The sequence below is a fragment of the Corvus kubaryi genome, unplaced genomic scaffold (assembly GCF_017639235.1).
Source record: "Corvus kubaryi isolate FWS band 111438036 unplaced genomic scaffold, C.kubaryi_AGA036_p1.0 37387, whole genome shotgun sequence".
Lineage (NCBI taxonomy): Eukaryota > Metazoa > Chordata > Aves > Passeriformes > Corvidae > Corvus > Corvus kubaryi.
In genome coordinates, this window is record NW_024581129.1 from 15,614,828 (window position 1) to 15,631,584 (window position 16,757).

At 41.2% G+C, this 16,757-nt stretch overlaps 1 protein-coding gene across 2 annotated transcripts in view; it reads left to right on the plus strand.

Annotated features, from left to right (window-relative positions):
• The first annotated feature begins 862 nt into the window (after positions 1–862).
• The window catches only part of CRAMP1 (cramped chromatin regulator homolog 1), a 51,252-nt gene continuing 35,357 nt past the window's right edge, over positions 863–16,757 (plus strand). Inside the window, exons 1-5 of one of the 2 annotated variants that reach the window (XM_042036795.1) lie at positions 863–952; positions 1,421–1,770; positions 10,806–10,999; positions 12,407–12,560; positions 15,637–15,720. In XM_042036795.1, coding sequence (XP_041892729.1) covers positions 912–952; positions 1,421–1,770; positions 10,806–10,999; positions 12,407–12,560; positions 15,637–15,720 — 823 coding nt within the window. In that variant the 5' untranslated portion in view covers positions 863–911. The remainder of the gene's footprint in view (positions 953–1,420; positions 1,771–10,805; positions 11,000–12,406; positions 12,561–15,636; positions 15,721–16,757) is intronic. The other variant, XM_042036796.1, reaches the window with a different exon arrangement.

Sequence of the window (16,757 nt, forward strand, 5' to 3'; positions counted from 1 at the left end):
AACCTCATGAGTTTGTATGCCTTATCATGTTGATGCATCTCCTTTATTTTGAACCTCATTATCCTGGTGTCAGCCTAATCTATAGTCATTCCAATGTTTGTGATATTCAGAATTTCCTCCTCTTGTTGGTTATCTTTTCCCTAGATGGAAGTTGGATGATGGCTCCTGCCATGCTGACAAGGCAGCTGCATCCCAAGTGCTGCTCTTTGCTGGGTGCTCTAACTGGTTCTTTCTTGGAAGTTGACTTCTTTTAGATATGCTGTCAGTAATATTTTTACACTCTTTAAGAAAAACTAAAACAGTTGTTGGGTTTTAACAGGTAATGTGATTTGATGCCTTAAGCTTGTGTTCATATCTGGCATTTTGTTCCAAGTATTTGAAAAAAACCTTCAGAATTGAGAGGATTTGTGAAGTCAGCACAGGAAGTGGTCATCAATGTCAGGTTCAAAAGTTGACAGATGCCTTCGAAAGCCCAGGGATGCTCCCTTGGCACACAGGGGTTCAGGGCTGCCCTGCTTGGCCAAGGTCTCTGCATGGCCGGGAGCAACGAAGCGATGGTTCACAACCGCTGCAGGTGCCTCCGAAGTTTACTGCCCTCCAAATTTAAAAAAAAAAAAAAAAGAGAGAGAGAGAGAGCGAAAAGAAAAAAAAAATGGGGTGGCATTAATTCTCCCCCAGCAGAGGCGGCGGCCAGGGGTGCCGGCTTGGGGAGCCGGTCCCTGCCCGTTCCCGGTGGCAGCCCAGACCCGGCCCACGGTGGTGCCGTCGGCGGGGTCGGGGCTGCCCGGCGGGAAGGAGCGCGGGGAGGTGCGGGGTGGGGGCGGAGGGGAGCGGGAACCTCGGGAGCCTCGGCCAGTCCCAGCCCCAGACACACACACAGAGGAGGAGAAGCCGCCGCCGCATCCAGGAGCATGGATCCCCCCCCCGCGGCGGGCCGGGCCGCGGCTCCGCGGTGAGGAGAGAGGAGAGCCCCGGGCCCGGGACCCGCGGAGGGGTGGGATGGGATGGGATGGGGGAGCAGCGCTTCCCCGCTCCGTTCTGCTCCGCCGGCCCAGCGGCTGCCGCTCCTCCGGCGCTGGCGAGCGCTGCCACACGCCCGAGTTTGGCCGGGCGATTTCTCGGCCAAAGGCGGCTCGGAGCCCTTCGGGACGGAGACGGGGGGCTACCGGGGGGCCCCGGCTGCCGTTTGGGCCGGTTTGGGGGGGGTTGTGGCGGGGCTTTCCCCCTCCCGCCCTCGGCACAGGTTGTTGGGTCGGGACAGCAAACGAAAGGGGATTTAGTAACAAACAACGGCGGCCATGTTGAGAGGAATTTCTGCAGCTAAACTTCTCCCCTCTCAGCCCAGGGGTTTCTCTGCCTCCCCGGGGGGCTCCCCGGCCTGACTGTGTGCCCGCTCTTTTCTCCCTCTCCTCCCCCGCAGGATGACAGTGAAACTGGGAGAGAGCAGCGGGGAGGAAGGGGTGAAAAAGCTGGGCAAGAGAGCAGGAGGAGATGAGGAGTCCCTGGAAGAAGAAGGGGCAGGAGGAGGAGGAGAGGCAGCTCCAGGCAGCAGCAGCACAAAGAAAGAAGAGAAGATCATTAACAGCAACACTACCAGCAGCCCTACACCGAACCCCAACTTGTCACCGGCCCCGGCCTCTCTCCAGCCCTCCCAGAGCCAGGACCAGCATCATTTTCTCAGGTCCAGCGTCAGACCTCAGAGCAAGAGACTGAAGAAGGATTCCCAGGCATCCTCCTCTGTTGGCAGCAGCACTGCCGGAAAAGGCAAAGGTACTGTGTTTTGACACCCTAAAAACATGCAGACAAGGGGGATGGCAAAGAGGGGAGGCACCTGTGGGGCTGTGGGTTGTCATTCTCCTTCTGTAGATGCCATTTTGTTTGGTTTTGGGGTGGTGTTTTGGGGCTTGTTTCTCATGGCTGAAATCTTCTTTGTGTCCCAAGGCTTCAGCTTCTCTGCTGCCCACTGTCCTCTCTGCACTTCCAGAAATGGGGGGTCTGGATGTTTATGTGGAGAAGGAAAAATTCTACATTATGAGGCAAATCTTTAATGTCTTTATTTCATCTCTCTCGAGTTTTGGGAAATTCCTGTATTTTGATTAGGAAATCATACTCTAGCTAGCTGTGTAATCAGGGGGCTGCACTCTGAATTCTGTTCTTGGATAATAACAAGATACTGACTGGGTGCTAGTTAGCAAAGGAAAAAAAAAAACAACCCACAAGACATTGGTGATTTCCCCCAATTATTTCTATGATCCAAATAACTGTTTTGGATACAGCAATGAAATACACATATTGATGTATTTGTTTCTAAGGTTTTGCAAGCTCTGTTTTACTGTTTCGGACCAGTTTGGGCATTTCTGTGTGATTTGAGTTTTTATTAAGATTAGTTTGTATCTGAAAGTCTGTAGGTGCAGACATACACACACCTGCTTTTTCACTTTAGCATTGGAGACAAGAATTAGTTGGTTTTTTTTTTTTTTTTTTGAGCTGTTTCTACCTTGAATGGCTGGAAGGCAGCAGGGATATTTGAATATTTTGGTGCCATTGTGTGTGCTCAGCAGTGACTAGATGACATCTTAGCACTGCATTTGAGCTGTACTTGAGCCTAATTTTGGATATCATGTGCTAAAGTACTCAAGTGTTATTTTCTATGAATTTTTCAGAAAAACAGCACTGAAAAGATTGCATCAACTTTTAAAATGATAAAATTTACTCTCGTCTGCTAAATTGAACTATAGTTCCATGTAGCATGAATGTGTCTTGGAGGTTACCACACTCTTGTCCGTCACAGGGGTGTGCACGTGCTGGGCATTAAGTAAACACTGTAGTTATGATAGTTTTGTGTTGCAGTAATAAAGGAGTGCAAACTGGGATGTTTTAGTTATTGTCATATCAGAAAAAAGTTCTTGAACTCAGTTGCTTGGCAGTTGGTATAATTGACAAAGTATTTCTAAATACTTTAGTAAGCCCTCTTTAATATCTTGAATGTTAAATGAAAACTCTGTGTGGTGGTAGAGGACAGAACAGAAAGGCCTACCTAATTTCTCTTCCAGTTGCATGAAACCAAATAAACAAACAAATGAAATACCCAGGAGTGTTTAGCTACGTATAATTAATTCCAGGATTGTAAATAGTATTAGATGCGAGGAGGTGTTTCTTTGAAATACGTCTTGTACGTGATTTGCAAGTTGAGTATGTCCATTTGAAATTATTCCATTGATTTGGAAATGGATACACGTGTGAACAAATACATACGTTTGTGCAAGTGTATATTCATGTTGGTGTATTTGTACATAAACATTTATTTCCAATTCTAGAACAGCAGAATGATTTTTAACTAAGAGTATCAACAAAATAGGAAAAGAAATTTCATTCATTTTTGCAATTCAGATTCCAAAACAACCTTAAGAAAATTACATACAGAACAGAAAATATTATCTCAGTAACCAGTCATGGATAATGTTTGCAGTCACTGTACCATGTTGTCAGATTTGGGAGAACTTCTTAAATTCATTGGCAGTGACAGTGGTAGAATTATGACTGTGCTTTCACTTTTTCAATTTTAAGACCAGCCACAGCTCTGCCTGACCAGATTTGGTGTGAATGTGTCCGATTGATTGAATTCTCTGATATGGTTGAGATTATAATTGTCAGATTTTGGAGAACAGAGCCATGGAGCAGGATCCTTTCTAATTTGAGTTCTTTATGTTCAGAGATGCATAATGAGAGGTTTTCCAGGCTTGTCTAAATTCTCCCCAGTGGAATGCCTTGTGATCAGAATTCGTAGTGCTCTGTGTTCTGAGCGAAATGTCTCACAGAGCCAGCTTCTGATAGGGAATGAATGGAAGGGTGGAGATGGCTAATAAAGATTGGACTTAAATCCTTCCATCAGCTGTCCCACTACCTTTCTCCTCCCTCTGTAAGTATAAAAATGATGAAAAGCTGGAGTGCAGGTACTTTACATCAGCTCTGAAACCTGGAAGCTTTTGCATTGTTTATGTCAAAGTCAAGGTGATGGCTGTAGAAGTAACTCTGACAGTGGCCAGCTGGAGTGACCAGACCATGCTTATGCTTGGTCCAGTGAAACCAGAAACTTGTTTTTGTCATAGGCATTCAATAATGCTGTGTAACCGTTAACATTTTATTGAAGTGATTCTACTTCTAGAACCTCTGTATTCTGAAGGGAAAACACTTGCTAATTTTTAAGGAGTGTGATCAATGCACATACTTTCTTTCAAATTGTAGTTGCTCAGCAGGCATTGGTTTGTCTTCAAAAAAGTTTTGAAAATAGTATTTTTTTTCTGTGTGTTTCTGTATTTTTTTCTTGTGGTTACCTTTTTACTTTTGGCATTCATGCTTTTAGGGTCCTTAATTTTAGCAGATAAATAATTGATAAACTTGGCTGTAAACTATAAAAAGAGTTTGCCCACTCAGCAGCTGGTGACTTTTCAACTTTATCTTATTGAGGCTCACAAAAGCTTGCTCATAATAATTTCCAAGTTCTGCCTTGTAGAGTGTGTAAACATGTTGCTAATAGTCAGATTGCCTTGACGTACTTTTTAATTGCACCTTTGAATCCTGTCTCTTTCCTTTTGTGTACTGAGGTGCACTTTTGAGTTTAAGGCAAAAATTACATAGGAATTACAAGGAAGTAGTACAGCAAAATAAAGTTTGGAAACTATTTCAGTTCAGTAGCCAATCCATTTGGAATTGCAGGAAAGTTTCTCAAATTTCCTGCACAAATATCTAAATCTCTGCATTTTTAAAGAATTATTATCGTATTCTTTTCAGCTGTTGATCATCTTTTAATTATATTTTCAAGGTCGTAATCTACGCCTCAACTGGTGCATGACTTTTGAAGCATGAAGGCTTGAAAGGAAGTCTTTAAGTAACTTGCATGAAACCATAGCAGGAGCTTGAAGAACTAGTGGTGTGGAGACAGTTTATTTTGGGAGTTTATATGCAGGGAGCTTTGTTGAGGGAGGAGATGCAGACCAAGTTAAGGTTGCTGAAAAAGAGGGATTTCTGAGAGTTTGTGTCTCAAACACCAACATGCCACATGGTTGCTGAGCACGGGTGTTAAGGTGTGTTTTGGGGCTTTGGTCCGTGAAGCCAGAGTGGATGGAATATGTATGTATGTGTATGTTGTGACCACGTTGGTAAAAGGCAGTGTGGAATACATTGCCATCATATGCTGTAGATGTAGCTTAAACTAGAGTAGAGTATTGCCATTTCCGTGTTTTTATCCACTTTCTGAATGCAGAATGAAGTCAGGAGGAACAGCCTAATGGTCATGAGCTGAAGCTTGAAGATGTCTTTCATGTTGTTGTTCTGGATTTATTCCTAAAATGTGTAGAATGGCTCAAACAAGTATTTGGGTTTCTTTTGCAGTAATAAGAAGTTCTTTTTTGAAAAAGGATTTATTCAGCTGAAAGCTTAGTTGAATTAAAGCGTTCCATCTTTTGGCATGGTATAGAACTTGCTAAAAAGCAGTCTAGTTTGTTTCAGCGTGTCAAAGTTTCATGTTTGGTAACATACAGGTTAAATCAGCTACTGTCTCCTCCTATAGAGAGGAGGTAGACACCAATACACTTGATGTATGTACTTACAGTGTGTTTTATTGTATCTTCCTGAGTTCATATGTTGCAGAATATATTGTATACAACCTTCATTTGAGATGTTACTCCTGCAACATTATTTCTCTAGGACATGAACCACTGTTCACTAACTACTGGCACAGTCCCTTGTTCTGACATTATCCTTAATTTTATCCATCTCACTTGCACTTGGTACCTCTCCTTCCATCCTACCCTGACATGCTTTCATTCATTCTTTGCTGTCCCGTTTACCTCAGTTCTCCCTCCCTCCCTTTGGAAGTCGCTGAGGACCAGGACTCCACAATATCTCATCCCATACTGCAAGAGGAGGATTTTCTCCTCCTGTGCAGTAGGTGCTGAACTCTGACAGGGACCTGCCTGCAAGGCTGCACAGCCGTAGGGTTAAGTGGAACTTCAGCATGAACTTTATGGGTGTTTTCTTAGGGAAGAGCATGGGAATAGTGATTTATGGGAGATGTGACCAAATGTGTAAGAAGCCATGGGGGGTTTCTATAGCTCTTCTTGGTTAGCTCAGCTGGTGCTGCCTTTGATACATTGTATAATAAACATATCCTGTCCATAGAGAAGCAAGCCTTCAGCATAGGTTTGTTAGGAGGCTCTGGTTGATAATTGACACTGTGTATGCTTTAAACACATTCAGCTACCTCTAATTTTCTAACTAGTAAGAGTTAGAAGAAGGTAGGCTGTCATTGTCCATGTAGGATAGTTACCAGCTGAGCCTGAGATTAGCTGAGTTGGTCAGAGCATGATGCTAAGAATGCCAAGGTCGCAGGTTCAGTTCCTATATCGGCCAGTCAGGTAAGAGTTGGACTCCATAATCCTTGTGGGTCCCTTCCAACTCAGAATATTCTTTGTTTCTGTTTCAAACTTTGGATGTTAATTCACAGCAAGAACACTGTGTGGCATAACCATGCAATAAGACATAAGCTGTTCTAAACTTGCCATTTGCAGGAGTCCATGCTGTGTCCTGTGGAGGCATACAGAGTAGAAACTTCCTTTCCAGTTATAAAGTTAGCACTCAAAATGAAGTGTTGACTTGCAGGGAATTTGTCTTTTACAAGTTGGCATTTGTATCCCACAATTTGGGGAGTGAGTTAGTCCTAACACTCGGCATTTGAGCTGTGGCATGCAAGAGTGTGAATGCACCATCTTGTTTATAAAGGTATTTCCAAATGAATGTTCCACCTACGGTGACTGGTAACTCCAGAAGAAGTTGAGATGTTGCGAGCTAAGCCTGTAACCCAGCCTGTGTGTTGGGATACATGGGTGTAGTGAGAATTTACTCTGGGGATTCCAGCTTCCGTGTGTGTGTAATCTGTCACAGAAGATATGAATCAGCTGGCCTGTAAGAGCTGTCAGTGGAAGTCTGAAAGGCAAACTCTGAGATGCTACCTAGAAGGAAGAATTTGTGGCTGTAGCCATGATGAGAGCCCAATACTATCAGTGTCTCAGTTATTTTATACGTGTGTTCCATTGTTTGTAATTTTCATATCAGATTCTTAAACTGCAGTCTTTAAATCTCTTTATATAAATTTTTGCAAATGTTTTATGTTTTGCTTAAAACTACAGAGACAGTTTTTTCCATGGGAATGTAGTTTGAGATGATATTATGCCAGACACAGATAAATGAAGTTTTAGTGTGGTGCATATACATGGGTGGAGAACACTGGATAAAAGGACTGAATAAGTTTCCCTGGAGCACTGGTGTTCTGACCCATGATTTTGTTGGGGGTTGCAGTTCAAATACTGAGTACAAAAACGTGAAGTCTTTGCAAACTGTGTATTGAAAGCTGAGGGGATATGCTGGGAACTTGCATATCCAAATGACTGCCTTGTACCTTGTACACAGGTGCTGGTGCTCTGGCACACCTGGAGCAAAGGGAAGGAGTTGCCATAGCTGTAATGGTGTGGATGTCCAGGTCACTGGCTGGGTGGTGCAAAATGAGTAGACAGTGGGAGAATGTCCAGCTTGTCTTTGTCTTGTCTTTTCTATAAATGACTTTACATCATTTTACAAGCGCCTGAGCAGGTTGTTAGAGTGAGCCCCAGCATTCTGCAGCAGTAATGGTATAGCTGGCCTCAGGGGAGCTTCTTGTTTTAATGCATTGATGAAGTTTTAAATCATCCATTATTGGGAATTAATCATAGAGTCGTCAATCATTAGTGAGGGGATGAAAGCTCGTTAACTGTTCGGTATGTAACAAGAATCTCATACAGTAAGATTGAGGTAATGAATTTAGGGGGGGTAATTTAATGATGTATGACTATTTTTCCCTTTTATTCTGGTTTATAGTCCTATGTTTTAGAATACAGTACATTCCATTGCCATACCAAGGTTCAGTATACTCTAGATTGGATTGAGATAACCCAATGATAAATATTACCATGCACAGTAGTAAGAAAATTTATGCAAAGGAATGAGCAAACCCTTTTGTTCCTGGAAGAATTGGATGGCATGTAAGAGTTCTGTAGAGGTGACAGGATATTTACATTTTTAGATCTTCATATACAATATTCTGAACAATTGTCTGGATGGTAATTTATAAAAGAGTTTAAAACAAAAAAGATTCTGATAAACTTCCCAGGACTACAGTTTGTGTGCATAAAGGAACAAAAGATCAATTATGAGCTACATGTCCTGTGTAGAAGTTGAGTCCATGGAGCCCTCAGCACATCAAATAGAACTCTTTAGTCCGTCTTTTGCCTGCAACTAAAATGTAAATGAAAGTGTACTGAACTTTAAATTGTAATAAGACCGTAAAATCTTCACTGACACTTTAGTTTCTTCTGCTTTTTAATAATGAAAGCTTTATGTGTTCCAAGTGTACTGAACAATCTTTAGAAAATCCTTGATAAGATCTGTTCGTCTGGCAGTTGACTTAGGATTTTACTTACTTGTGTAAGTATTAAAAAAAAAAAGAAAACAAACCCCACAGAAACCCCAAACAAAACCCAACCACCCAACACACAAGTGAAACCCCCAAATCCTGCATTCGCTGTTCCTCTGAAGGATTTCTCAGCAGTTAGGGATCTGTGATCAGAATAGTGACTCTGGACTGAAATCCTGTACCTGTCTTCTGATAAAGGACATCTTTTGTGTTGGGAGCTGGTAGCAACAGGAGATTGGAGATTGAGTTTGGGGTTTGATGTGTTTGACTTTCCCCTTCTTGACCAAAGATGTGTATTTCATTACTGTGCAAATTGTGATATTCCAGTCTCACATTTGCAGAATAAAGAAGTGTCAGTTCTGTGTCTGTGTTGGGTAACTTTTGTTGAAGTGCTCAGGTTTTTTCTTGTGGTTACCTTTTTTTAAAGGATTTACCTCAACAGTGCCAGAATTAAATGGCCTAAGTCTCAATTATTTTATCAGTGGCTGATGAAGACTTTAGGAAGTAAAGAAGCTGTTTATTTGAGAAGTTGTTTATAAGTGCATTTTCTTCTAGATGTCTAATGTTTTTTCATGTCTTTCCTTACATGCTTCCCTGTGGTGACAGTAATTTTCTTCAAGAGTCAAATAGTCATCCCTAGAAAGAAAAGAAACATTAACTCCAAAATGGTCACAATATCATATTTTATATCAAGTAACTATTTATTGTATGCAGGAAAAAAATGTACTTTCATGCACCTTGCTCTCTTCCAGGTTTGATTTCAAATATTCTCCATTACTTGAACAAACCAGTTTCTATAGGATTTGGAGAAATACGGTTTTGTTGCCCGAAGGAATTACCTTCAAATTGCAACTGACTTGTTAAGATTTACATACAAGTCTTTCAAATCTGTAAAGCATAGTGGACCTGTAACAGCAGATTCTTCTGATACGCTTTTTAAAAAATACTATTAGAATTATCAAAGTGGGATATCTGGGTTCTTGAATTAGATATATATGTACATACATATAAAATACTGGCTTTGTCAGGTAAAAAAACCTGCTTCATGTAGTTGAATTTGTAAAGATAACGGAACTTTTTAAGCCTAAATATGAAAGACAGAGTTATGCTGATATGTATAAAAATTAGGGAAACTGGTTGGAACTGCTGTAGTGTAGAAGCTGGGTGTATAAGCAAATAAACTACGGCAAGCCAGTATATCATGAGGTAAAACACAAGACATAAAGGCCTGGAGAAAAGGAAAGTGTACTGAGCATTCTTTATAACGAGCAATGAATGTTCAGTGTTGAAAGACTTCTGTTTTATTAAGTATATGTCTGCATCAATAAGGACAGTCAAATTGTAAATAATATTTTTAAATAAAGTTCAAGATAATTTATTTTGGAAATATAAGTTAATGGGAATGGTTACATTTTTATGGAAAAAAATGAGCGCATTTTGGGGAGTTGACCTCGGTTTCTGGATTAGCGCTCTGATATACAGTGTCATACCAAGCATGATGTTTTGTTTGTGGATTTTCCATCCTGTTTTCTTCCTGGGTCCCTACTTGAGTAAACAGCGAATTCTCTCAGTTTTATCTGGCATTATTCTCATTTTAGTATTTCCAATCTTCATATCTTTTTCCGTGTTCTTTGGATGCTGATAACTGACAAAGGGACAATCAAAATTACACTTCTGTGTCTTTTTCTGAAAGCTGCAGCAGGGATTGGGAAAGGAGAATGGGTTGAGACTTGCTGGCCTTTGGATAACTAGAGCTTTCCTAGATGGGCCATATCAGAGGTGGTGCTCTGAGGATCATACACTGCAGATGAGATTCTGGATGCTCATCCACTGTTGTATGATGAACTGAAGTCGACATCTCTCAATCCTTCCCTTTCCACAGTTATTCTGGAGGCAGTAGGATCAGGACCAAAGACAAGGATGTGGCGTTCTATTTTCCCCAAAGACATCACTTTGGTCCATTGGTCAGCTCCCTGTTCAGCACTGCTCTGGAGTTCCCCCTGGCTGCAGGGCAGTGACTGCAGAGCTCACTAGTACATAACCATCAGAGAGGGTTGTCTGGTAGAGGCTGCTGTGGTACATTCCTGCTTATCTGTGTTACTTCTGGAAATACAAAATTAAGCTGTTGAAACCTTCCCCTTGTTTTTTGTGCTTTGAGATTTTATTTCTATAAAACAAACCTCATTATTTGCCCATTGTATTTCAAGTGAAAAAGGAGAAAATTCTGAGTTACTCCCTTAGCTCTATCCATGAATCCTCCTGTTGGTTTAATATTCACTCTGGTCATGATTTTTTACAGCAGCAGATAATGGAGGGACTGCACCTGGTGGCACATCAGGAATTCCTCCCAGTAATCCTGCTGGGAATTCCAAGTCAGCAGCAAGGAACCTGGGCTCCTCAACAGGAGAGAAGGAGGAAGGGAAGAAGGTCCGACGGCAGTGGGAGTCATGGAGCACGGAGGACAAGAATACCTTCTTTGAAGGACTGTATGAGGTACATGTAGAAGAAAATAACAGACATAGATGGCTTTGGTTAGAGTCTGGATATTCCTAAAGAAGGTTGATTCAGGTGAGACTGGCAGGAGCAGAAGGCCACTTACACATGAGCATTTGTGGGGCCATACACTGTAAAACAGCTGTCAGTCAAAGCCACGTGTCAAAAGTGTTAAGTTTGTTGGGTTTTTTTCTCTAAATACACAGGAAATATTTCTGAGTTCTATTAATGAATGTTTATAATCATTTCAGTTGTTATTGAATTACGGTTCTGTTTCAAATGCAGAATAATTAAATAATGTCCCCATCTGAACTTTCAAAAGCAACACACTTGCTCTGTAGTAATACCAAAGAAAAGCTGCTCTGTTCTAATGACAATTGTGTTTAGTCTTCGGCCATGAAGAGGTTAGAGTCAGTTCAGTCCTAGGGCTGAGAGACAAGAAAAGGTACATCATCTTATCTTCTGTCTCTTACGAAGTATATGATGGATTCCTGCTTGTCCTGTTCCTGTGATTATTTCAACAGCATTTCTGTTTAGAAAATGCATGCCAAAGGTAAAAACAAAAGCAGTGATGGGGAGTTTTCTCTGCATACATGCATCTTTTTGAATAACTGTTTTTTCATCATAGGCATGGTATCACATACATATATTTTGTGGACAAAATGAATACTTAAACAGTGTTTTCTTTTTTAAATTCCTCTGAATTGCAGTAATATTCCTGGGAATCAAGTAATTTTTAAGTCACTTCACTGATTTTTTTTTTGTTGAATACTGAGGAAAAATTTTAAAAATTTGCTTTAAGGTGGATCTGAAACTCAGTTTGTTTAGTCCCTCCTTCCATCCATTTTGTGGCACTGCCTTTCAGAAGAGGTTTTCCTGCTTTGTATTTAAATCAGTCCCAACCTTTTTTGAATACAAAAATTTTGTGATAGCAGGAGTTAATGTGTATAAAATCAAATCCTTTGAAACTCAAATTTTGTACTCCTAGTAACAGTAATATGAAATGCACTGTAAATAAAAGTGCAGCTGGTAAATATAATATGTTTTTCATTCACTCTAGTGAGAAATGGTGGGGGAAATGCAGAGAAAAGTAAAGAATGCTGAGAGAGAAAATCAGTGTTTTTAGTTCTGCTACTTAACACAGTTTTAAGTACAGATGGGTGGTTTTTTCTGATTTGCTAGCAACTTACTGTTTTTATTTTGAAACAGGTAAAGAAATTGGAAAGTAATTAATTTGGCATCTATATTGCATTTTATATAAAGCAAAGGAAACCAGTGTTCTGTTTATGGCCACTGAAATCCAATTTCCCACAAAGAGTTCCAAAGTCCCTGACATTGTTTGACTTGAATTATGACAAGATCCAAGTTTGGGTTTGAGTATTTCAATTTGCTTTATTTTTTCTTCAGCATGGGAAGGACTTTGAAGCTATCCAGAACAACATTGCCCTGAAATACAAGAAAAAAGGCAAACCAGCAAGCATGGTGAAGAACAAGGAGCAGGTCCGGCACTTCTACTACCGCACCTGGCACAAGATCTCCAAGTACATTGACTTTGACAATGGTTAGTATGCACCAAAGTGGGCTTGGTGCAAGGGTTGGAGTCCTGCCTTTTAGAGGTGAGGAAATAAATACTGAGGAGGAAGTAAATACTGAACGTAGTCGTAGAACCACAGGATGGTTTGGGTTACAAGGGACCTCAAAGACCATCCCTGTCCATCCCCTGCTATGGGCAAGGACACCTTTCACTAGACCAGGTTGCTTAATGCCCTGTCCAGCCTGGCTGTGGAGACCTTCAGGAGTGGGGAGTCCACCATGTCTCACTTCTTAGTTTTGTTAGCATGGCCCTACCAAGGTTTGTGTTTCATGAAAAATACTTTTCAAAACCTGGTATTTGTATCACTACTATTCTGTGAATTCACCACACCATAATAAATGTAGGTCCTGCTGTTACTACTGGGGAAAAGCCAGGTTCAAGGAAATGTTTTTGTGTTCTCGGGAACACACCTTCAAGGAGAACTGCCTAAACATTAGTCAGGCATGGCTTCATCAAGCAAACTTCAAGTGACCCAGCACCACTTGGCGATTCTTGGGGGAAGGCAGAAATAAATAAACAGTGCAATACAAGTGTAAATGGTGACATATTTGCTCCCACTTTAAAGAAGTTTGAATTTGTACCATTGGTTCAATAACTTAGCTTTCCCAGTGTCATATTCCCCTTCCAATTCTTTTCCCTCCTTCTGCAACTGGTTTAATGAAAAAGAAATTGGGAAGTCAGATAACTGCTGGTGGTGTCTTGTAACAGTAATAGTAACATATGAGAATTGAAAATGGATTTTTATCAAATCCATACTAATTAGGAATGGGGAGAGAGGCTTCAAGTTAGTCTGTGGGTGGCCTAATCTGAATAACAGGCTAAAGAAATGTATTTCAGAGTGACCAGAATTTACTAAGATTCAGTTTTTTTGATTTTAAGGTGTCAAAAATGTCAGTTCTCACATTAGCTTGCTGATTCATAGTCTCCAGAGTTTTCTGGTCCTTCTGATGGTGTATTCTAAGATGCATAAATCATGGCAGTTTGTGGTGGTTGAATTTTTTGGTTTTCTGAAGAACTCTAAAATATCAGCAAGAGTTTGAATAGTAAATTCATCTACACAGTTTGTGGCCTCTCAAGTTAAAAATAACTCATCAGGGAGAAATGGATGTGGAAAGAAGTTAAAGGAATGCGAAGCTAGTGCACAATACAGTCTCTTTATCACAGAAATCAACTAGGATGGAAAAGACCTTTGAGATCATAGAGTCCAACCTATCACCACCTTTGTCAACTAGACCATGGCACCCAGTGCCACATCCCGTCTTTTCTTGAACACCTCCAGGGATGGTGACTCCTCCACCTCCCTGGGCAGCCCATTCCAATGCTCAATTACTCTTTCTGTGAAGAACTTCTTCCTAATGTCCATCCTAGACCTCCCCGACCCAGCAGTAGGGCTGTGTCATCTCATTCTGTGCCTGGTTGCCTCAGAGAAGAAATTGACCCCTGCCTGGCTGCACCCTCCTGTCAGGGAGTTTAGAGAGTGATATGGTCTCCCCTGAGCCTCCTTCTCTCCAGGCTAAACAATCCCAGCCAGCTCCCTCAGCTTCTCCTCACAGGACTTGTGCTCCAGACCCTTCATCAGCCTTGTTGCCCTTTTCTGAACACATTTGAACATCTCAACGTCCTTCCTAAATTGAGGGGCCCAGAACTGGACACAGCACTTGAGGTGTGGCCCAACCAGTGCCGAGTACAGGGGAAGAGTCACTGTCCTGGTCCTGTTGGCCACGCTATTCCTGCTCCAGGCTAGGTGCCATTGGCCTTCTTGGCCATGTGGACACACTGCTGGCTCATGTTTAGTCAGCTGTCAACCAGCACCCCCAGCTTCCTTTCTGCTTGGCCACTGCTCAGCCACTCTGTCCCCAGCCTGTAGTGCTGCAGGGTGTTGTGACCAAAGTGCAGGACCCAGCACTTGTTAAACCTCATTAAAAATTAAAAATAATGAGTTATTAAGAGTAACTCATTAAGGGGAAATGGATATGGCTAGAAAGAAGCTGAAGGAATGCAAAGCTACTGTATGATACAATCTCTTTATGAACTTGTCTGTTCCTGAGCTTAGGTTACCTAAAGGAGGACTTGAGTATCTAAACCACCTGGCATAAGGTGTATTTGTGAGTTCGTTTTTTCAAAACAAGGCAGCACTTTAAGCTGAAGCCATTAGTATTTTATTTAAAAACCAATGTTGCAGCAAACACATTTTATGGAAGAATTTTTAAAATAAAAAGATGTCACAGAAGAAGTTAAATGTGTTTTTTGGATAACAAAAACTTACGTATCTATATATGTGTGGTCTAGAATCTCATTGTCTGATGGAATTTAACAATCAGTGTAGTAGTTTGATTAGCTTTAGTATTGGTAGAAATATGTGTGCTTGGGTTTTGAGATCAAAGAAAACTAGAGTTTTGATGAATAGACAAGAATAAATATTTTCACCTGATTAGTGAATCACAAGACTCTCCTTGCTGTCATAGATCTTTAGATCTATAGCAGTAATGTCCGTGTCATGTGTGTTGATGAGAAAGGACAAAAAAACCCCTTGCAAAGTTGAATAAAATATCAGCAATTCTTTGTGTAAAAATTTAGAATCTAGAATTTGCATCAGATCTCTTACAGTGTATTTGTGTGCACAGAAAATGTTCTCTGTCTTCTGGAAAATCCAGGCCTACCTCTGAATTTTCATATAAAGGAGTTCTGTATGCATTTGCTTGGGGGCATCTGGAAATTTCCCTTAGAATTTGTAAACAGTTGATACTAGAGATAGCTTTATTATGAATTAGCTTTATTTTACATATTGAGCAGTTGCATATTTGTGTAAATTCTATGGAAGCTGCTTTGTTTTCCTGTAATATAAAAAATGCCATGAAAAGGAAGTTGGTGAACCAATCCCATTATAGTGTTGAACCAGAACTTAGTTTTGCTTTCAATCTGATTTGTCTCATCATGGAAAATACAAATCCTCTCCTTTTCAGTGTTGAAATGAGTATATGCAGTGTAGCTGCATGTGAGTATCTGCAACCTGCATCTCACTGGAACCTTTTCTGCTTTCTAGTGTTTTCTCAAGGGCTGAAAAAATCTTCCCTGGAGCTGTATGGCTTAATCTGCTATGGGGAGCTAAGGAAAAAGATCGGGGGATGTGAGTATGAATGACTCCAGATTATTTTTACATGATGGAATCAGAAGTTACTACCCTTGAAGTTTGCAGTGTGTAGTTCAGTAGCACTTTTGAGTTCTTGACTACTGCTGTAATCTATGGTGTTATTTCTTCATTAAATGTATTTTTATTTTTACAGACCTCCTTAGTCTGTTGCATTAGTCCACTTTGATAGATTTCTTTAGTTTTATCTGTCTGCAGAATGCAATGCATGTATATCCCACAGGTGATAGGTAAATATAGGTAAACAATAAATAGGTAAACATACACAAAGCTTAGATGATCTATTTTGTTGCTATTGAAACCTAAGCAATTAAGTGTGTAAATGATACCCTTTACACCCACAATTATTTGTACTTATGCAGTCAAAATCTGGGGTAGTGTCTTTCTCTAAGTTGTTCTCACTGCACCCTGAAGATGAAAAAGCACAAATCATAACTGGAAATAACTTCACTGGCTAAGCAAGGTGGGTTCTGACCTTGTCAGCACCAGAGTCCAGTTTTGTCTGTATCAGTGAGTGTAGGTGGAGGAGTATGTGCCACAGCAGTGCTGTGCTGTTTGCTGGCAGTTGATTAATTGCATTAGCAGCATACCTGAGCTTAGGCTCACAGAACTACAGAATGGTTTGGGTTGGAAGGGACCTTAAAGACCATCTTGTCCCAAGGCCCTGCCATGGGCAGGGATACTTTCCACTAGACCAGGTAGCTCTGATCCCCATCCAGCCTGGCCTTGAACACTTCCAGGGATGGGGCAGCCACAGCTTCTCTGGCCAGGGCTTCCCCACACTTGTAATAAAAAATGTTTTTATTATATGTAGCTTAAATCTCCCCTCCTGTGGTTTAGAACCATCACCCCTTGTCCTGTCCCTCCAGGCCCTGCTGAAAAGTCTGTCCTTGTCTTTCTTTTAAGCCTTCTTTAAGTACTTCATATTCTGGGACCCCCAGAGCTGCAGATGGAGTCTCACCTGAGTAGAGAGAGGATCCCTGCCTTACCCTACTGTCCACGCTGAGGGGATGGAA